This window comes from Mya arenaria, chromosome 6 (genome assembly GCF_026914265.1).
Source record: "Mya arenaria isolate MELC-2E11 chromosome 6, ASM2691426v1".
Lineage (NCBI taxonomy): Eukaryota > Metazoa > Mollusca > Bivalvia > Myida > Myidae > Mya > Mya arenaria.
The window spans coordinates 1,622,361-1,645,205 of record NC_069127.1 but is presented as its reverse complement, the minus strand read 5'-3'; the positions used below and the strand labels follow the sequence as shown (position 1 = coordinate 1,645,205).

Sequence of the window (22,845 nt, the reverse complement as noted above, 5' to 3'; positions counted from 1 at the left end):
AGTTATGGACCTTACTGTAAATGTGTGTCCAAGTCAGAGTTATGGACCTTGATGAAAATGTGTGTCCAAGTCAGAGTTATGGACCTTACTGAAAATGTGTGTCCAAGTCAGAGTTATGGACATTTCTGTGAGTGTATCATTTCTGGCAACAGGTGTGCCCAGATATGCCCAACGTTAATGTTTTTGCGCAACGACACTATGCCGTCACCAACAACAACAGCAACAACAACACCAAGGCTTTGGCAAAACCAAAAATAAAAGCTGACACATTTTATGCAGAACCTGTTCATGGACAGAAGACGGGTGTATATACCTTAGTTTCTAAGCACAGACAGAAATGGTATATTGGTAAAAATGTAAACCATTTAAATGCACCAAAATAGTTTGGTTTTAACAAGACAATCAGTATGTTATATACAGAAAAAAAAGAAAATTAAATATACTGTGTAAAGTATATATGGTTTAACAAAGATATCAAGAACAGTTGAATGAAAGTATGTAAGTTATTCATTAAGTTAACAGCACTGATTCCTGAATGGTACATGTATAGTCAACATACTGAGTAAACAATTCTATGAATTCATTGCAAAGATTTCTAAACTGTTTCACTGAGCAAATACATGAATACATGTACAGAAGTTAAGAAAAACATACACATAAGTCAGATCACTAACCCTTACAGGCCATTGAGGAAATATCACAGAAGATGAAGATTGAAGATGTGTGAAAACAATTATGCAAGGTGTATTTGATATCATTAAAGTGACACTCTTATTCAAAATCAATACATACACATGTATAACAAATATAAATTTTGACTGATAAACCTTTAACTTTTTACTAAATAATGCATTTATGGAAAATATTAATTACTGATAACAAGATTGTAACCGTGGATTTAACAGCAGGAAGCCCAAAAATATTAAATGATTGGTAAATGCTAAAAGATTAACTAGGTCTACTATAGTCTCATAAGGTAGAAATACCGTGTTCTATGCAAATTTCTTTCAAATTAAACTCCACATCCTTCATAAGAACAGTTGTTTTTGACATTTATTCATCCTTTTTGGAATATTAAAACAATATTTTTGATTGAAGTAAATCTTATTTGGGAGTAAGAGTGCATCTTTATTTGTCAGCAATAATAACTTACACATAATGCGCAGACTTATACAACAGATTTTCAAACTTAAACAAATCCAAATATCTATTCATATATTTATAATCCATTTATCTAAAATATTCACTCCTAAGCAACAATCTAAATGGAACATGAACACAGAAAAAGTTCAATGTATTTGAAAAATGATGTTTGAAATTATGATTTCTTTTTCATTTACACACCTGTAGCTGATGAAGATGATGGGGCCATTTCATCAAAAACCGCCCAAGCATATTCATACCTTATAAGAGATTTTTTCAAGACTAGTTCTGCACTGTTTGAAATCCTTCGTAGGTACAATATTAAATAGTTTCTTAGATTCTTGATGAAAAGTCCCCTATATATCCTACCTGGTCGAAAATTCCCCAACCATACTGTGAATATGTGGGTTGGGTGCTATTGCAGGTTCTGATAAACGTGTTCATCAATGTTCAAATACAAGGTCATATACAGTTATACTACATGTACACAAATAACAATCTATGGAATATACCCCTAGGAAATTACCAAACAGATATATGTACTGACCCAGTTATATGACAGATTACATGTAACATGAATTATGATTGGTTGTTTAACATATTCAATGGTTATATTATACATATTCAGTTTAAAATACATCAAAGAAAAGAAAAAGAAAATACAAACTTGAATTCCTTTAACTTGCTAAAGGCAATATATATCAAAAAGATGATTTCATTTATATTCTTCACAGTTGTTTATAATGTTAATATGGCTACACTTAATCAACCAAGCAGTTTCAAATTTCCAAACTGATCCTCCAGTAAAAAGAATCCATGAATGTATGCTATTGATAACTGTGTTATTGATCCATGAATTCAATGATCATTTTATGTAAATAAAATGTGTACCATTACAGCCTTTTTTAATCAGAATTTCGATTATTAGAGTTAACCAAAAATTACCCTTTTTGTATTGGTATCCCACCCCCATCTAAAACAATCAAGGGCGACAGCACCTCCCCCACCCCCCTTTGCCACCCCAATGTCATTCTACTTCCAGCGCCCCTGTTTTAATGGGTATTTTGAATTGGACAATTCATACATAACTGTTGTACGTTTGAAAGTTTCAATACAGCCGAAGTTTTTCAGAATATAAATGAGTGGTATTCATACTGTTGTCAATTTCATTTCCTGGTAAAGTCTAAGACATAGATTGTCCAGGACCACATCACCATAACAACCGTAAAGGATTTCTTATTACATTTTTGTACAAAAATACATTTTACATGATCAAATCAAAAGAAAACGTAATTTTCCTAATAATTTGGTTAAATATTAAGAAAAATAATATCATATACTTTACAACATAATCAATAAATATCTATAAAAATGAACAGAATCATGATAATGCTGTAGAAAACACAAGAAGGCCAGACGGCAACATCAGCAGTGGAGACTCTAGACATTTGGTTGCTAGATTTAACAAATAATTAACATTCAGTCACTTACAGGTGCTAATACAATAATTTTCATCTCTAATGCAATACAATACAAGCAAACACTAACAATCATCTAAAAAACTATATAACATATAGCATGGCAATTTTGTACAAAGACAATGCTACAGGAGTTTAATAGATTTTGTATTGGATGACCAAAAATTTGATATTTTATTTGTATCATAAATATGTATCAAAATATTAATACCTTAAAATACAGAAGTCCTTGCTATTTAACAAGGTCACTTTACAACGCTATTCATATATGATGCCACACCAGGAGTTCGAACCAAAGTAACTGTTATCTGGGAGTAGGATTGAAGTTATTGGTCCTAGGTGTTATATAAAGTTATGCCATGATGGCAATGTCATTTATGAATTTTGATATTAATATATAAACATGCCTCTCTATACTTCAAGGATTGCATTGTAAATAAACAATAAATAAAAAAGGAAAATAAGTAAAAAAAATAAAAATGAAAAATGCAAACAACAATGAGCAAATAGCAGACAAGAACTGTAAGAAAACTGGGAAAGGGCCACAAATCATAAACTGAAACTGTTCCAATTTATTAGAAATCAAAAGCAAATAAAACTGTCAGGTGTAAATCTAATATAACTTCGAAAATTGGTACGAACTTGAAACAAAAGTTAGTCAAGATAGTTATGTATGGACCCAAAAATAATAAAGAAAATGCAATCATAATTGTTAAAATTATTTAACAAAAAATAATATATAGTGCTTAAAATATCATAGCACAGAAAAACAAAAAAGGTTTAGACCACCCCAACCTTGTAATTGTTCAGTATTGGCACTTAAATATACCCACACAACACTTCAGGCACAACAAGTTATCACTTCAGTACCTGAGCACTAAACTCCTAGTCCTAGGTTTAAACATACAGCATACCTCGATACTAATCGAAATGGGAGAAAATAAAAAAGACATTCCTGTGTATAAAATTAATTGCAGAAAATTCACCAAATCACAATCAAATCAACATTACCGGTATTGTGCAATCACTACCAGTCTGTAAGAGTGACTACCCTTGCCTGCCAGTATTTGTTGTGACCTTGAGTACTTATCACTAGGAATACTCTCCACTAGGAGATTTTCCACACTATGAGTAGGCTCCCATGGGGCTGATCTCCTCTGACTCCTGGAAATCTTCATCATGCCATGTGACGCCTTGCGCAGACATGAGAGCCTTCATCATCCCCTCGAGATTGTTGAGTTGGCCCTTCATCTCCTTGTTGTTGTAGCGCATCTTGTTTATGGTGTTCTGTAGCTTCTCCTGGCTCTCCTTCACTGCCTCTAGCTCATCCTGCATGCAGGTGTTCATGTTTTAGATATAATCATTAAATCAATAGGTAAAAGGCACTATACTGAAAAATTCATTACATTTTGAAAAGATTTAACATTTGCTTATCAATCAGAATGCTAATATAATGCTGATGTGTGCCAATGATTAAATTAATAATGGCATTACAATATTAAACCTTCGAAAAATGTGCAAAAACAAAAAATAAAAAAATTACTTCCTGAAATAAAACAATTTGTCACCATTGAAAAAACTGGGGCAACCCAACATGTTGGCGAGGTTCTTCAGGGAATTCATTGGGTCATTCAATAATGTTGTTCTGTCATTTACAAACAAAACAGTATCCAGCTGATTGTTTAATTGACTAAATTAATAGTAAATGGTTGTTTAATTGATAGTTACATATTTGATCTTTTCACCTCAAAAACCCCAACAAAACATAGTTGGAAGACAATACAGGGATGCATTTGGCACATCCACACCATTAAGTACATGTAGTTTAGCTCATGAAGTTGATAAACAGAAACACGAAATAATCCAGAGGCTCCATTCTACAAGCACATTCATAACAACTACCAACTTACGAGTTCGGGATTGAGTGCCTTATAGATGGTCTGTGCTGTGAGTCCGTAGCTTGCGAGACCGAATGCCTTGTTAAAGAAGAAGCTGATTCCTTCGTTAGGTCGCAGTGTGTCCTTCCGCACAACAAACTTACGGCGGAAAAAGTCTGGCACCATTCGTTCCACATCCAACGCCAGTTCGACCTATTGCAGATTTAAAGGTAAATGTTGCATAGGAGAAACAGTTGTCTTAAAGTGGCTACATTAATTAACAGTTGATATGCAAAATATGTAATAGGAGTCAAACGTAAAATAATGAATATGCAAAACTGCTCATAGGAGTCAAACTTTTATTGCTGTGCTCGACCATTATAAATTTATAACTAATGATAGATTACCATTATAATTATGAAAGCACTTTTGCACCTAAAATTGCAAATGCAAGTCAGTATATTGTTTAAGATAGTATATAATATAGATTATGAAGATAAAAAAGCGCATCCTTCTCTGTCACTATCACCACAATATAAACTTTAGCCAGAGTGATGTGAGTTGTATACCGTACCTGCATGCCCTTCCTGGTCAGCTCAGCCTGCTCCTGCACCTCCTTGATGTTGTCTACGGCCAGACCCACCTGTACACCACAAAAACAGGGGGCGTGATTAGTGGCCAGTCATTTGTGGGATATTTGAAACATTCATTATTGGTTAATCTGACATTTCTCTCTGACACACATTGTACTCAATTCTTGTTGCATTTGTACATTCTATACAGTCAGTCATTAAAGTGAAATATGACTTTCGATTCCAACTGTTCAATGAAAATACTGTTCAATGAAAATACTCAAATAAAACTGAGAAGAAATTAATTTTATAATTGTAGAATAAACATTCTTTAGAAATCGAAAAAACCATCATGATAAGGTAATGATACATCAAATAGCTGTACAGTTAACTTCTGTAATATGATTGTCAAAACTTTAACCATGATCTTATTTTAGTATGTTAGTTTATAATATTTTGTTTAAGCTTGATCAAGAACACAGGTATAAGCTGACATGAATCTCCCTAGGTAGAAACCAGGCCCCACTTTCTCAACCAATCCTAAGTCTTGTATAACATGATGAAGCTGAGCTCACTATTTTTGATTTGGTATGAATTGTGTAAGTTTCTGCTTTTGAAGTTCTCTTTTGAGACTTTTAGAGTATATTACTTTACTTATTCACGATAACTTTTCTTTTGTTTATAAAATTAAGTTTCAGACAATAGTTCGGCATTATGAAATATGATACTTAAATCTGTTACACTTAAGATATTGCGAGAAATTGAGGCAAGTTCTGATGTCCTTTTTGAGCCACCAAGAGAAGGTTCCCCTGGTGAGGAACAAACTGACAACCTCTGGTGTGGGACCCCTACATCACAAGACTAGTCGCAACCTTCATATAAGTATGTTATGTTTCTGGTAAAATTAAATTTCTTACTGCTCAAGACAGTTAAACATCAACACTAATTGTATTCTTACCAGTAAGTTCATGATGATGATGGACATGACAACCATGAATACAACAAACAGTATGTATGCCAGCACTTTGTAGAACACTTCCCCTTCCACATAGATACCATCATACTCAAATTCTCCGATCATCATCACTGACGTCTTAATCAACGACTTCCACACACTTCCAAAGGCTGGCTGTTAAAAGAAAGAGGAAGACTCACAAAAGTTAATAAGCTAGTTCTCTGATAGCTTCTTAATCATAATGTTAAATTTTGATTCTTGGTGATACATTTTCAAATAAATGACGAAAACAGCGTTATATATAATTCCTAAGGTATAACAGTTTGTAATTTTGCTCATTATTTCAATGGCAATTGGACATTTTAAAGCAGAACAAAGCTTGCTTGGGATAATATTGTTATTATAATTCTACATATTCTTTTTCTGCACAGAAAAAAAACTTTCAAATCATATATTGAAATCATATGGGGTCTCTACATCAGACGCCTAAAATTCTAAAAGAGTAAACTTTCTAACTACTTTTAACATTCCATGTTTCCCATAAAACTCAGATGTGGAGTCCAAAGGACACCAGAAAACAGCAGGCAAGAGTGTCGGAAGCGGTGCCTATGCATGTCTGTTTCTTTCAGTCGATAAGGGGCATTACATGATGTTTATTAGGCTAGAGTTATGGCCCTTGATCCATATCAGCGTATTGCCACTGGAAACATGTCTGCTTTGTTTCATGTAAATATCCTGACTGTTTTTTGAGTTATGGACAAGATTTAACTTGTTTACGCTAACTAAAGCACCAAGGCTTTGACAATAACTTGACATTTTACTTTGAAAAACAGACAAGCTTATTAACGTTGTCAATAAGTGTTGCATTGGGGAATTGACATCAATTATCTGTATGTATATTGTCAGCTGACCTGATTCTGTAGCAGACAGTAGAACGCGAGGGCAAAGGCTATAATGAAGAGAAAGAAGACTACGAAGAACTGGATGAAAGTCTTCAGAATGTCCTTGAACATGACAACGTAGATTCCGAACCGTGGGAACTTCTGAGCGAACAGCACGAGGTTGATCCATGCCAGGAATATGGCTGCCGTGCCAATGTTCCACTGCCACCTCTACAGCAAAATACAAACAGCTCATAGTTAAAATACCTATTTATAGAACATAGATTATTTTATTAAAAATAACGCCATCATGTAAAGTGATACATTCAAATTATATTCTTCAGCCATTAAACAGTTATTTGTCTTACAGTTCTATATCCTGTAGACTGTTGACATGCCTCGAAGTCGATCACAAACAACAGCGAGGTGACGTAGGTGACCCACTCAATCAGGTTTTCCCAGCTCACGTAGTTCAGCTTTGCCTGGTAGATTTGGAGTAACTGCAAACACAAATTATTAAAATTAACAATGGTGTGAAGTTTTTGGAATATGCAGGCAACGACTGTCCTGACCAACAAACAATTTTTAGCTTTCTGGTGTCAAATGGGGAGAAATAATTTTGTGGTTAATTCTTAATTCAGTAAAATTTATAAAAATCTCTATGACTGTTATGCATTGCTCTTTATCAATCTTTTAATCAAAATAAGTTGTTGTTACTATGCAACTTTGAAGCAATTACTTCCTGTTATAAAAGCTGTTTTTGATTAACTGGAACATGTATGATAAGGATTTGACTACATGTTTTCTTATGTTGCAATTAAAAGAAACATCAAGCAAAATCTCAAAGACTCAAATGAATACCTCTCGTAACACGTTCCATGCAGCTAGAACGATGATTGCATATTTCCCTATCTTTGAAAACCAGTCCTGCTTGTATTTACCACTGTCAGACAGTCGCTGGCAGTCGCTGCCTCCTGATGTAGTTCCAGTAATTTCAGAAACACTGAAACGGCATGATTATTTAGTTGATGAGATATAAGACAACTACATGCCCCACATACTGTAGAACCAAGATTTTTGCAACATATTCCAATGATTTTTTTAGGAAATATATATTTTGGGATCACCCATCTGATTAACTAAGAGTTTTTATATCTATATTGAAATTAAGATTATTTAGCAAAAATAAACAATTTTTCCGCGCACAATCAAATATTATATATAGCAGAAGATTTAAAAACTGATTTCTTTTCAATATTATCAGCTGTCACAGAGACAGCCTACTCAACCATTCCCCTGCTTTAAGTTTATGGATGGTGAAACATGCATGAATCACTGTAAAAACTAGTGTTTAACTCTTGTGTTATCGTAATTTTGATGTACAAATTATTGCACAGCTTGCGATATCGGCTAAAAGCAGTATTTTCAACTGTCCGTACCATAGAAATAGTTCATTAAAATAAACCAAACAATTTTTCCCTAAGCAATTGACATTACCATGAATCAACCTGATATAAATATTCATAACTGTTAAACCAATGGAGAGGTTTACTAATTCCGTAATATGCTTACCCTGTACAAACAAATGCATGTGGACCCTGATTCATTATATTCTTTGGTTATGTTTTCTGGAAGTACGGACTTTTTGTAGATGTATTTTACTATAACAATACTGGATGGCAATGATATATCTAACAGTCAGCAACATTTAGAAACAGAGTAATGGTCAATTTTACACTTTAGCACCGACCACTCACTTGATCATGTAGGGAGCATCTGTGGAGACCACGTATCCGGTCAGGAAGGTGAGAAAGATGGCATAAACAAAGAAGTTGATGTAGTAGAATGTGCGTCCAAACTTGGTCCACTTGTAGCGCAGCAGAGCGGTAACAAGGGGATGAGCTAGCAAGTCTTCCCGCTTTGTGTTCACCTGGTAACAAGAGAAGGTACTGACTAAAATAGTTCTTCAATGTTTCTTTTATTTTCATTAATTGTATTCAAAAGCTGAAGTATTCTTTATAATTCAGACGTTATATTAACTTCCACTTTTTCATAATAGTAAATATTTGACAAATTTCTTTTTCATACTATTAAGGCCCATGAGTTTGCTGTATGTGGTATGTTTATCAATGTTGACATTGGCAACTGTGAGAGAATAACTTCAAGGAGAGGTAGACTCTAAAAAAGTAAAAAAATATAATGTTACAAGAACTAAAAATGGAGTCAATGAAAATTTATGGTCTTTTTAATTATAAATTTTAGCAGACTAAATCCAACATACAAAACATTTACCATGATCATGAGAGGATGGTTCTTCTTGAATGTTCCGGAGTCTGTGGTGTAGGGCAGTGCCTTCTTTGTCAGGTGATCTTCATCATCATACAGACTCCCTGGAGAAACAAATCTTACTGAGTAAACTAGAGGCAAGTACTGAGAGAGCTTCATGTTCAGCATGTCTCTGTCACCTGCGAAGCATTGCAGACACAGGGGGACTACTTTGTCTGGTGTTGACGTTCTTGTCACACTCATTTCCTCTTGGTAACTTTTGAACGACTAGTACAGTCATTTGGTATGCAAATTTGTCATGGTTAGTCAATAACTCTTTTGATTATTAGGGTCAATAGTTTAAAGGTCAAACTCATAGTAACCTTTCCTAGAAAAATGATGGCCTCTCCCAACAAGTGATGCATCTGATTCACAGAATTCTAATCTCAGGAAATATTTTGTTCATGAACTTTGTGTTCCAGTTCTGTACCATTGTAGATTTCATAAAATATGGGAATATTAACTCCAACATGACAATTATAATTTAGTAACTGTAATCGTATTAACCAGAACATAAGAGCTCATGTAAATTTTGATATCTCCTAGTATGTTACCATCTGAGGATCCTGAGTCGCTGGTTCCCTTCTCGCTCCAACTGAGCATGGAGTAAAGGTCATCAAGGAACTCGTAGTTGAAGGTGATTGAGTAGTTGGGACTCTCCATATTCTCTTTGTTACCCTCCATACACCGATTGAAAGCCTCCTCAGCTACGTCTGATATACACATACAATTATTCATGAGCCTTATTTAATAAATAACATATGTATGTTATAGTATAGTACAGTTTAGACTGAAAGGAAGCATCCATGCATGAATATCAGATGACTAAACAGCAGTTCAAATGTTGACAAACTCTTTCAAAACAAGTTCCAGAAATGATCAACATTAACAGTTATTCATAATTTATTAAAGGTCATAGATTTTTCCATATTTTAGACAGGGTGATGAGAAATCATTTACCGGTACTTAAAAACTTAAATTTATGTATAATAATATGATATTTTAAAAGCAGAATATAAATTAACCATAACTGATTCTTCCAGTGGAAAAAAAAACAGTTAAGGAAATTGTTGAAATGCAGGGAATGGTACAATTTTAACTGAAGATGGTTCTGTAATACTCAGGGTTCGAATTTAGACTCGCATACTCACAAAATGTGAGCGACATTTGGAAATTGCGAGTGACTTTTATTCAAGCTCGCAAAATTCTGCGAGTGGCTTTTCTAGACCACAAAATGTTAAAAGGAAAGTAGAATAAACATGAACTTAATTCCGATATGTAGTCGAGTGTAAACAGCCTATAAGTGGCATGTTTACACTACCGGTATAAAGAAGACAGTACGGAGTCACGCTCAAGTAGGTTTACAAAAATAGAACAAATACGGAAAAGGCCAAGTTTTATCTCGAATCTTTCCGGGATGCTCCGAGGTGTGCATAATACAAAGTAAATACGAATGACGTAATCACCTAGCTCAATCATTGGCTAAATTTAGCGCTTTTGCGCACTATATGTAAACCCCATCATCCTGTCAAAATGAATAGACTTCGTTGATCGATATATTTCATGGTCCAAAGTATCAACGCTACATTTACTGTTGCTTTTTTATTTTAAATTTATTATTTTATTGTTTTTAATACTTATAGACTTAATGAAATATGTAGCGTGCTTGTCGAATGGGTCTTAAATTAACCGATGGCGAGGGTAAATATACAAAGTGAACAATGTCAAATTATTGGACAGCTTTGTTATCAAAAAGCTGCTAGCATCAGACGAGTCTTTCCATAACCCCCAAATAGAATAAGCCATCAACAAGTTCTAGTAGTCGAGTCACTCAAGATTGATACTTTTTAATATTCATAATATGTCTTAGGTGTTAATTCCTACTTTAATAAGACAATATTATAAGGGAATAAAGCAAATAATGAAATTGCAAGTTGATTTGTCATTTTGCGAGTTGCCTCAAAATGCACTCGCTAAATTTTGCGAGTGCTCCTCAAAGTTAAATTCGAACCCTGATACTTTAAATAAAAGTCCTTATAAGCAATCCTGGCATATACATGTATAAGACATTTGTCTTGCCTGGCATTTTCCTGATGAGTTTCCTCATGGGCGTGTCATGTCTGTTGGTAATGAGGTCCAGGGTGTGGTTGCGTAGGGCCTCATGCCAGTAGTCAGACTTGATGATCGCGGTCGCTACATTCCTGGAATGGCAGTCATTTTGAACTAGTGCAATCTTGTATTTTATTTATTCTTCAAAATAAACAACTGGTCATTTATAAAATGAACTTGTTTATGAATTTCATTGTAGTTGTTGATTAAATTGTTACATTAGAGAACATGTCACTCTACATGTTTGTTGACAATCTACGAAACAGATAATTGTTAGAAATCAGGTGTTCTGCATCAAAATATGTTAGTATGCAATTTCAACATCAAAGATTGTTTATGCCCAGTTATGGATCCTTAATGTTAGTTGAGTGGTTATATACAATAATGCAATAACATCAGTGTAAAAGTGAAAGAAAACTTTAAGTACCGGGGTAAACACAGAGACCCATACCCAATCGTTTCTATGTTTAGTGTCTTCACGATTGAAAAACATTTTATATGATCATCAATGTTGCTGAAGATTTTTAATCACCTTTGTCTATTATTCCAACTATAGAACACAAGTGTAAACCACATGCTTCATAGTTTGTTCTAATATTCTTGGCGTTTGATATCAGAAAAAGAAGCATTCTGTTTGACTCCCATGATCAACACACTTAATTACAAGTTTAATTTGAACCCATTTTGCAGTGGAAATACAATCTGACAATTGAGAATCTACATAGGATGTCACTCATTTAGTAATGTTTTTTGGGGGGGTTTGTCTGATTTTTCAGGAAAGCTATATAAGTTTTCATAATAAGGATTGACCCTAAACATAAAAACAATTTTATATGGCCTAGATGAGTTTTACACAAAGAAAACAAAGCAAATATCATACGAGTTGTTATGGTCGATTGCAAGATCAAGGCAGTTGTTGCCATCGGAGTCTCGTTGTTCCACATCGGCGTCCCAGTCAAGGAGAAGGTTGATAACCTCGACGTGACCATATCTGGCAGCTAAGTGAAGGGGTGTTGTCTACAAATAAGAAGAAACACTTATATGTTATGTGCTACATGCATATATGTGAAGGTAAGTTTTATTTACTTTTCATTTAATTTCATACTTTTGCTCTCAGTGTGACATCGTAAAAAGGATGACACTTGTGGTATGTTTCACTTAAATGAAACCAGGATAATTCAGCTCAATCTCACTCTTATAGTTTAAAAGAAAACCTCAGTCCATCCCAACCCTGGTTGAGCCATCATACCATTGCCTTATCCATCCCAACCTTAGGTAAGCCATCATACCTTTGCCTTGTCCATCCCAACCCTAGTTAAGCCATCATATCATTGCCTTTTTCGTCCCAACCCTAGTTAAGCCATCATACCTTTGTCTTGTCCATCCCAATCTTAGTTAAGCCATCATACCTTTGCCTTGTCCATCCCAACCCTAGTTAAGCCATCATACCTTTGCCTTGTCCATCCCAACCCTAGTCAAGCCATCATACCTTTGCCTTGTCCATGCCAATCCTAGTCAAGCCATCATACCTTTGCCTTGTCCATCCCAACCTTAGTTAAGCCATCATACCTTTGCCTTGTCCATCCCAACCCTAGTTAAGCCATCAAACCTTTACCTTGTCCATCCCAACCCTAGTTAAGCCATCATACCTTTGCCTTGTCCATCCCAACCCTAGTTAAGCCATCATACCTTTGCCTTGTCCATCCCAACCCTAGTTAAGCCATCATACCTTTGCCTTGTCCAACCCAACCCTAGTTAAGCCATCATACCTTTGCCTTGTCCATCCCAACCCTAGTTAAGCCATCATACCATTGCCTTGTCCATCCCAACCCTAGTTAAGCCATCATACCATTGCCTTATCCATCCCAACCCTAGTTAAGCCATCATACCATTGCCTTGTCCATCCCAACCCTAGTTAAGCCATCATACCTTTGCCTTGTCCATCCCAACCCTAGTTAAGCCATCATACCTTTACCTTGTCCATCCCAGCCTTAGTTAAGCCATCATACCTTTGCCTTGTCCATCCCAACCCTAGTTAAGCCATCATACCTTTCCTTTGTCCATCCCAACCTTAGTTAAGCCATCATACCTTTGCCTTGTCCATCCCAACCCTAGTTAAGCCATCATACCTTTACCTTGTCCATCCCAACCCTAGTTAAGCCATCATACCTATGCCTTGTCCATCCCAACCCTAGTTAAGCCATCATACCATTGCCTTGTCCATCCCAACCCTAGTTAAGCCATCATACCTTTGCCTTGTCCATAGGGTCAATAGGGGAGTCAGCTTCCAGGAGAACCTTTGCCGTCTTCATCCAACCCTTGGCTGCCGCACAGTCCAGTGGGGTCCACATACTCACATTCCTAAAACACACACCAGTGTTATATTTTATAATTTTCTCAAAACTGCTCATAATCATAGGTTCCCATGGCTACAATTGTGCTGCCATGTGAATAGCGTCGCATAGAAAATTTGCATTTGAAATGAGCCGTAAAACTCTTTTTTATTAATTAAATTGTTCTATAAGCCCTTTTATGATCTGGGTATTGCTTTAGGTAAATGGGGCTCATATGTGGTACTTTAAAAAGTGCTACCTCTATGCAACTGGCTTCCAGTCTCATTTGAACAGGGAGAGAGACAATTTGAATGTGTTTTTCTAGTCACTGTTTGAGCATGTCTACATACCTTGCAGCAACATCAGCTCCGAACTCCAGCAGGACCTCCGCGACTTTGGCGTGACCTGCAAGTGCCGCAAGATGAAGGGCCGTGTTGGAACTCTCATCTTCGTCATTTACAGAGTTCTTATCCTGTGTCACCAGCTCACGTACTATGCTAAAGGGTAGATAGGAAACACGTACTTCTATGTATCAACATCCTAATTCAAACAGTGCAAGAAACAAAAATTAACTGATTGTTTGGTAAAACTTTTACTCCAAAAAAACAGATAGTTCAGTGAACAAATAATATTTAACTTAAGAAAAATGCACCAACTGTGCATGAAAGAAACAGCAGCAGTAACAAATTTCTATTTTACTCTCAGATCATATATATATAATGATGTTATTTTATGATGGCATGTTCATTTATGATGTAATAATAAAAGTAATAGCATACTTGGTTCTCCCAAACTTAGCAGCCAGGTGAAGCGGGGTTTGCTCCTCCTCGTTCTTACTGTCCAGATCGGCACCATTCTTCAACAGGCACTGTAATATGGAAGAGTTCTTAAAAACATGTACAGCATGTCCCACAATACAATCAGGCACCAACAAGGTACCGTAGGGTATGCACTTTATATATCATACTCCAAAATTCCACTTTGTAAGATCAATTTGTGGTTAGATTGTAAACAGTCATTTGCTGATTGTTAACAGAATACAAATACATTATGATGACAGTGTTCATGTAGATCTTATAAATCTTGAATATTAAGACATAACATCATTTGCCACACACCCTGACAATATGCAGATAACCCTTCATGGCAGCAATGTGGAGAGGATCGTTGTCATAGCGATCACTGGTGTTAATGAGATTCTTCACTGGGTCATACTTCAACAAAGCCTGAAATACATGAATGTACACATATACAACATACATTGTATATTCAACACATTCACCAGTATCTATCTTGCTAAAGACCAATACAAATTATCTTCATTTTATAAAATTTAATAATGAAATATGATACTTGCAGAAGATAACACTTTGAAGAAATGAAAACAAAATCTTCCCCTTGTTCAATACTTGTGAATGGTAAACACTAATTTACATCAATTTTATTCAAACCTCCAGCGCAGACAGCTGGTTCTCCTCAGCTGCTAGAAAAATGGCTGTCTTGTCATTCTTGTCGACAGCAGAGATATCAGCCTCCTTCTGGATGAGAAGGTCAACAGTGGGTGCACGTCCGTACACGCTAGCCAGTAACAATGGCGTGTAGTTCTCCTCATCGCGACGCTCAATGTCAGCTTCCCTGTGGTGCAGAGCTTAGTTAGTTTACATTATTTTAGATTGACTATAGCTGGTGCCTTTTTTTAGAGGCCACGAGAACTTTCTCCTGTGGAATCGAGTCAGACAACTTACAACTAGATCAATCTCCCCCTCACAATGGATGAGTTTGTGCTGTTGATTTAAGTATTATTGCTATGACAACTTTGACTGGAGTTTAACACTTATCTCACTACTGTCACATTTGTTTCCCATTTTTTGTAAGAATGAAATTGAAATGATAATTATGACAATACTAATCATACAAATAGTAAACAATACACAAAATAATTCTATGCTGAAAAATACCAAAAGTTAAAAAGATAAAATTCTGCCAAAAAAGTTGAAAGAAATTCAACCTTGGCCTGTTTAATAATGACCTGCTCACCTGTCCACAAGAAACTCGACCACCTGTATGTGGTTGTACTGAGCGGCCTTGTGCAGTGGCGTAGCCTGCTCGTTGTTGAGGGCGTCAATACGAGCATTGTGCTCTATGAGCAGGCGTACAATACGTAGGTCCCCGTTCACCGCGGCAAGGTGCAGCGGATACATGTAGATAGTGTTAGGGGTGTTCACATCAGCTCCTGAATGACAAATAGCATGTTAGGATTGTCAGTGGTAGTAGTGAGCTAACTACACAGAATTGCCTCTTATTTGGGTATATCTCATACATGCTATATCTGAACCTTTTACACTTGAATGACCTTAAACACAATTGACAAGCTGACACTCAGATTAGTTGATAAGCTTACTTAATATTAAAATATATATTTTATCATTTCTATTTCTTTTGGTGAAGATACATATGGTTACATAAAATGCAACAAATGTGATTCAGATTATAATGTAGCACACAGCTACTTACGTTTCTCAAGACACAGTTTGACCACCTCATAATGGCCGTTCTCCACTGCCAGACTCAGACATGTGTTCCCATCAATGTCCTTGTCTGTTACCATCTGTAAACAAAGAAGAACAATTCCTACAACATTCACTAACATAAGAAGGAACTGGAAAATCTAATGAACATTTGTTTAATTAAATGCATCATTATTTAACAAATTATTTATAAGTACCAAAGAAATATGTGAACATTTATTACAAACATGATATATCAAATCACAAGGATGTTCTTAATGAAATCAAAATAGTTCGGAGATTAACCAATCCTCAAAAGCTATCAGTTGTCAGACCATACTGGATAGCAAAATCTGCAAAATTGAAATGACACAAAAAAAAACTAGGTTAAAAAAGTAAAAAAGCAAACACGTGGTATAATACTTTCCTGTTATCTAAATAATATAAAATGACTCTTACACTTTGGATTGTCACCCATCCATCCAATTTAGCACCTGCATTGAACAGCTTGCGCACAATCTCGATGCTGCCCTCCGTACACGCAGCATGTAGGGGAGTCGTGTCCTCGTCATCTTTACATCGCAGATTAGCCCCTGATCGGATCAACATCTTCACGATGAGTGTCTGATGGTGGGAGGAGGCCATGTGTAGGGGTGTCATACCCTGCTTGTCTGCTGCCTAGTGAACAAGGTTCATTCTGGTTATTATCTCATAAAGAAGGAATACAGCCACTTGTTGGTGTACAATAACATTTCATAATTGCCACAGTATTGACAATTATAATGCAATACATTTAAGCGGTACACTCTTGTATAACCTGTGTATTTGTTTATATTTACCAATAAATAAATGAATTACTGATTGCATTAGGCCATTTAAACACCTCTTATTGACCTGCTGACTAGAGAAATTAGTTGACAAAAGTATGTTCAAGTAACTCACAGTAACATAAAAGTTTGAATACAGCAACTATTTCTCTAATATTTTAAATTCTCGCAAAACTATAATTTGTATTAATAAGTTCCATAAAACATTATGCAGTCATCTGTCACTGTTGCATGTTGGTAAAGCCATCCACCTGATGACGTTTCAAGTCTCACAAGGGTCTTGTTCTGATTTGGCCAGTTGCTGTGATGCAGCAGCTATTGAATAATGGGTACTAATTGCTTTCATGCCAGGCGCCAGGCATATAGGAAAGGGGTAGGAAGCAAAGATGTTCATCAATCAAGATGTCTATAAAGGCCAGCAGTCTGGCCATTAATTGGAAGGGATGACATTTTAATAAACAAGCATTTTATTATTTCCCACCTGCTGAACGAAAGGACCAGGGTTCGATCCCTGCAGCCATCAAAGCATTTTTTTTTACAGTTTAACTGTGAATTTTTCTTTCTAAGAATACTTTTATGAAATAATCTCATATTACAACATATCCCATTTATATATTTTGAAATGTATGATTTACATTTGATTACATTAAAGTGGCAGCTAATGGGCTTTTAATTGTCAATTAACGATGATTTTTCATTTTATATTATGTACACTTATATCTTTAACACACCTGACAGCTACTGAATTAAAAAACAAAAGCTGTGTATAAGAGCAATTATTTTTAAATTGATATTGATGAATCTCATTTGAATTTTGTATGCTTTAAGAAAACTTGTTTTCTAGGAACTCAGAAGTCTAGATTGACACACCTCAATGTTGACTTGTCTGTACTTCAGCAGCTCACGACAGGCGACCTCGTTGGCTCTCATGCAGGCATAGTGTAGCGGTGTCTGTCCATAAAGGTCACGCACGTTCACATCTGAGCCTTTTGTCACAAGGTACGATATTACGCTTGTCTGGGACTCCAGGTCCTCAGCTGTGTCACTGTGGGGCATACCGCCATTCTCCTGACAAGGAATAGGAGAGTACTTATATAACTGTATACTTATATAACTGCTACTCAAAGTAGGAAATAACCCAGAAATATGAGCAAACATCAACAATTGACTGGGGGTGGGGTTCAATCAAAAAAGGTGAAAAAAGTTTACAATTATTAGAGTTATGGGCTTTACTCTCTTGTATGTGACAGCCATGTGTGATAACTGACTACCACCCCTTAATGACCTCTTGTATGTGACAGTCATGTGTGATAACTGACTACCACCCCTTCATGACCTCTTGTATGTGACAGCCATGTGTGATAACTGACTACCACCCCTTCATGGCCTCTTGTATGTGACAGTCATGTGTGATAACTGCCTACCACCCCTTCATGACCTCTTGTATGTGACAGCCATGTGTGATAACTGACTTCTGCCCCTTCATGACCTCTTGTAGCTGACACCCATGTGTAACAAGTGAATACCACCACTTCATGGCCTCTTGTATGTGACAGCCATGTGTGATAACTGACTTCTGCCCCTTCATGACCTCTTGTAGCTGACAGCCATGTGTAACAAGTGAATACCACCCCTTCATGGCCTCTTGTATGTGACAGCCATGTGTGATAACTGACTACCACCCCTTCATGCCCTCTTGTATGTGACAGCCATGTGTAACAAGTGACTACCACCCCTTCATGGCCTCTTGTATGTGACAGCCATGTGTGATAACTGTCTACCACCCCTTCATGGCCTCTTATATGTGACAGCCATGTGTAACAAGTGACTACCACCCATTCATGCCCTCTTGTAGCTGACAGACATGTGTGATAACTGACTACCACCCATTCATGACCTCTTGTAGCTGACAGCCATGTGTGATAACTTACTACCACCCCTTCATGACCTCTTGTAGCTGACAGCCATGTGTGATAACTGACTACCACCCCTTCACGCCCTCTTGTATGTGACAGCCATGTGTAACAAGTGACTACCACTCCTTCATGACCTCTTATATGTGACAGCCATGTGTAACAAGTGACTACCACACATTCATGACCTCTTGAACCTGATAGTCATGTATAACAACCTACATGACCTCTTTTATCTGACAGCCATGTGTCAAAACAGTCTACCACCCCCACATGACCTTTTATACCCTATGGTCATTTGTAAACACCGACTACCACCCAAACATGACCTGACAGTACATACTTGCTCAACCAGGCAGTACATACCTGCCCTACCTGACAGCACATACATATTCCACCTGACAGTACATACCTGCCCTTCCTGACTACATACCATCCCTACCTGGCAGAAAATACCTGCCCTACCTGACAGTACATACCTGCCCTTCCTGGCAGTACATACCTGCCCTACCTGACAGTACATACCTGCTCCACCTGACAGTACATACCTGCCCTACCTGATAGTACATACCTGCTCCATATGACAGTACATACCTGCTCCACATGACAGTACATACCTGCCCTACCTGGCAGAAAATACCTGCTCTTCCTGACAGCACATATCTGCCCTTCCTGGCAGTACATACCTGCCCTACCTGACAGTACATACCTGCTCCACCTGACAGTACATACCTGCCCACCTGACGGTACATACCTGCCCTTCCTGGCAGTACATACCTGCCCTACCTGGCAGTTCATACCTGCCCTACCTGGCAGTACATACCTGCTCTACCTTACAGTACATACCCATCCTTCTTCCTTGAACATACCTGCCCTACCTGACGGTACATACCTCCCCAGTATATACCTGCCCTACCTGACAGGACACTCCTGCCCTGCCTGACAGTACATACCTGTGGTTGGTCTTCATCTCCATCCACTCGTCTGTTCTTGGTTTCCCTCTTAAATCGGGCAGCATAGTGCAGGGCTGTCAGGTCCTCATCATCACGTGCATTCAAATCTGCAGAAGACACCACTTATTTACACTAGTTTATAGTCTTTTTCAATAAAATATATCCAAGCACAAACTGTGTTCATCTAGATGGTCATCTGATTTTCAAAACAATGACATAAAAAAACAATCATGAATATCAAGTCTTTATTTATGTTCCCGATAAATCATCAGTCTCCAAAATAATCCATCAACATTAATATGTAATACTCATTGCCTTCTTTAAAATTAATATAATGTTTAGAAATGGGCACATCCTCTACTAAACTATGTTGTGTTACATTTTAGTTTTATAAGATTTTTAAAAATAATAAACCTGCATGGTTATCAATGAGTAGTTTGAGGACGTTGAGCTGGTTGTATCGTGCAGCGTAGTGGAGCGGGGTGAGGTTATCTTCATCTCGAACATTTATCTTTTTCTTCACATTCCCGCCCATGTTGCTCAACAAGATCTTGCAGCTCTTTACATCCCCATTTCTTGCACACTGGGGTAAAAAAAATATTCCAAATAAACTTTGACTTCATTTTTAATATTTATAAAGAGCCCCACATTCTAACTGACCGATGATTAAGCCAGCTTTTATAGCAATATGGAAGTGTTTTTGTCTGCAGAGTGAGGGTTTGATTTTCATGGTAACAACATAGCAATTTGCAGTTAGTTCCATTTTCCCCCAACACAGGTAACTTGAGTTGCACATAAATTTGACTCAAAGTAAAACAAGTTGACTTTAGTCTAAATTTGAGGATGAATTTCAAAATTGCAGGGAGTATAGTGGATATTCCATTCATATAGATGGCTATCTTGCAGCACTAATAGATACTGCCTTGCTATTTTGTTTAATGCACAGTACAGATAGTGACATACCTGATGCAGTGTAAGGTTCATGACATCATGACCTGTTTCAACCCTGGGAAGGTGAGGGATCTCTGGTAGTGGAAATGGCTCGTCCACTGGGGCCCTAGGCTTCTCTGTTGGCAGGTCCGTCATCTCTACCTGGGGTCGGCCGGAATCTGACCCAACATTTATAGTGGACCGGTAGTTGCCCTGAGGCAGCTTCATGTCCTGTAGTCAAAGCAGACATCATTAGAATAAGTCCCCCCAAAAAAGAATGCCTCTACATGCAAAAGTCTGATTCTTTGATTCATTAGATTACAAATCAGTTGTTTTTGTTATATTTATACACAAAATAAATATGATCTCATTTATATTCTGTTATTTGATTATAAATATGCATTTTTTTTCAAGAATTTCAACTTTTAAACTTTATAATTTCATTATTATTATCATTTTAAAGGGACTCGCTTATGTTTTTGGACCAAAACTAGTTTTCCCAAAATGCATCTGAAAACACTTATTTTATTATTATTTCACTCTTTGATACCGAAATTGTAGAAAAAAAACCAATAAGAGTATTAAAAAATATTCTGGTTTTCGTGGGGAGCGAACCCATGCTAGTACACTGTACAGTCAGGAAAAAATTAGAAAAATGAAGCTTTAACCTCTCAGTCACAAAGACAACACAAGATTGATATTTTAACCTTTATCAAAGACATTGTTAACATCACATTTAATAAAGTGATCAACTAATCACACAGCAACACTTTGGGGAATCACACTGCTAATGTTTTTCAAAATTGTGGTGTTCAAATATTTGAGCAAATATCAGCATTTGTTGAAGGATTCCAGCTGTCAGTATCTTAGTTTTAACACTAATTATTTGCTTCACTTTATTATGTAACATTTCTTTTTCGTAAGAAGTTAATTATACAAACCATGAACAATTCTCTTTAATCTGTTCATTTGTTTAAACTAAGAAATCAAAATAATAAATGTACTTCTTATATTTTTAAATAACAACTTGACTAATTAATGTATAGACATTTTATTTAATAAGTGATTATCAACTATGTTGATGAATTCTGCTATGTGTACCACATGATAAACATTATCTTGAGAAGTCGTACAAACAACAGTCATTTCTAAGAAGGTTAACGTTGAATCCTCAACAGAAAATGTTATATATCTTATTATCTGTATCTAAATTTCATATATCAATAAATTTTAATAACCTCTAATAAATTAGTTTATTTGTCATATATTAAACATATTTCGATCACAGATCACATTCACTTCTTGTTATGAATTTGTTGAGTTTTACAGGGAAAATGTAACAAAGTATATTTTATATGAAATCTTTGACAGCATTAAAATGGCCTAGTAATTTCAAGGTATTTAAATCATATAAGGTGTGTGATTACCAAGTTGTTTAAAATTGCATGGGAAGTCTGATCTCCATAAGGAGCAATCAGCCGAGAGATTCATCTTCAATGACATATTCATATAGATACTATCAAATGTCATTATTATCATACCCCTGGGTTGGGTCTGAAACTAGTACTAGTGTGGTCTATATTTAGCACCTGTTCTGTGTGCACTCACCTGAAACTCATCCATTGTAGGAGAGAGTGGGTGGGGCGCAACAGAAGTCGTCTTCGAAAGTTTATCAGAGCTTTATACTGAAAAAAATAATCAAATATTACAGCGCATATAATCTTCCTGTTTTCAACGAAACTGACAACTTTTTATAAAGTTAAATCAGTGTTATTTTACCTTATTTTACAGCTGTGTTGACAACGCTAATTTAATAAGCATTTTTTTTACTGAGTAATACTCATCAAGATTTCTTTATCATATAAATGCCAATATTTGGCAAATTATGAAATTATTTTTATTTCCTCTTACCTTGATAATGCCTTCATATACATGAAATGATTTTAAAATATCGCAATGTTATTTCTTGCGAAATTCACCGACAACTGTTCACAATTTCTCCATGTAGGGTCACGTGACACTAACTCACTCAACACAGTTGC

At 36.2% G+C, this 22,845-nt stretch overlaps 1 protein-coding gene across 1 annotated transcript; it reads right to left on the bottom strand.

Annotated features, from left to right (window-relative positions):
- Window positions 1-2,168: 2,168 nt before the first annotated feature.
- On the bottom strand, window positions 2,169-22,831 carry LOC128237436 (transient receptor potential cation channel subfamily A member 1 homolog). Its single transcript, XM_052952976.1, has 26 exons — window positions 22,715-22,831; window positions 22,412-22,488; window positions 20,837-21,034; window positions 20,288-20,456; window positions 19,874-19,980; window positions 17,878-18,075; window positions 16,640-16,858; window positions 16,188-16,281; window positions 15,711-15,906; window positions 15,125-15,308; window positions 14,792-14,899; window positions 14,453-14,541; window positions 14,024-14,170; window positions 13,590-13,701; window positions 12,221-12,357; window positions 11,311-11,432; window positions 9,786-9,944; window positions 9,199-9,296; window positions 8,664-8,836; window positions 7,768-7,909; window positions 7,275-7,406; window positions 6,937-7,137; window positions 6,029-6,199; window positions 5,073-5,141; window positions 4,532-4,711; window positions 2,169-3,950 (listed from the first exon to the last, which is right to left on the bottom strand). The coding sequence occupies exons 2-26, from the start codon at window positions 22,424-22,426 to the stop codon at window positions 3,747-3,749; spliced, it is 3,624 nt and encodes a 1,207-aa protein (XP_052808936.1). The 5' UTR covers window positions 22,427-22,488; window positions 22,715-22,831; the 3' UTR covers window positions 2,169-3,746.
- Between the last annotated feature and the right edge of the window lie 14 nt (window positions 22,832-22,845).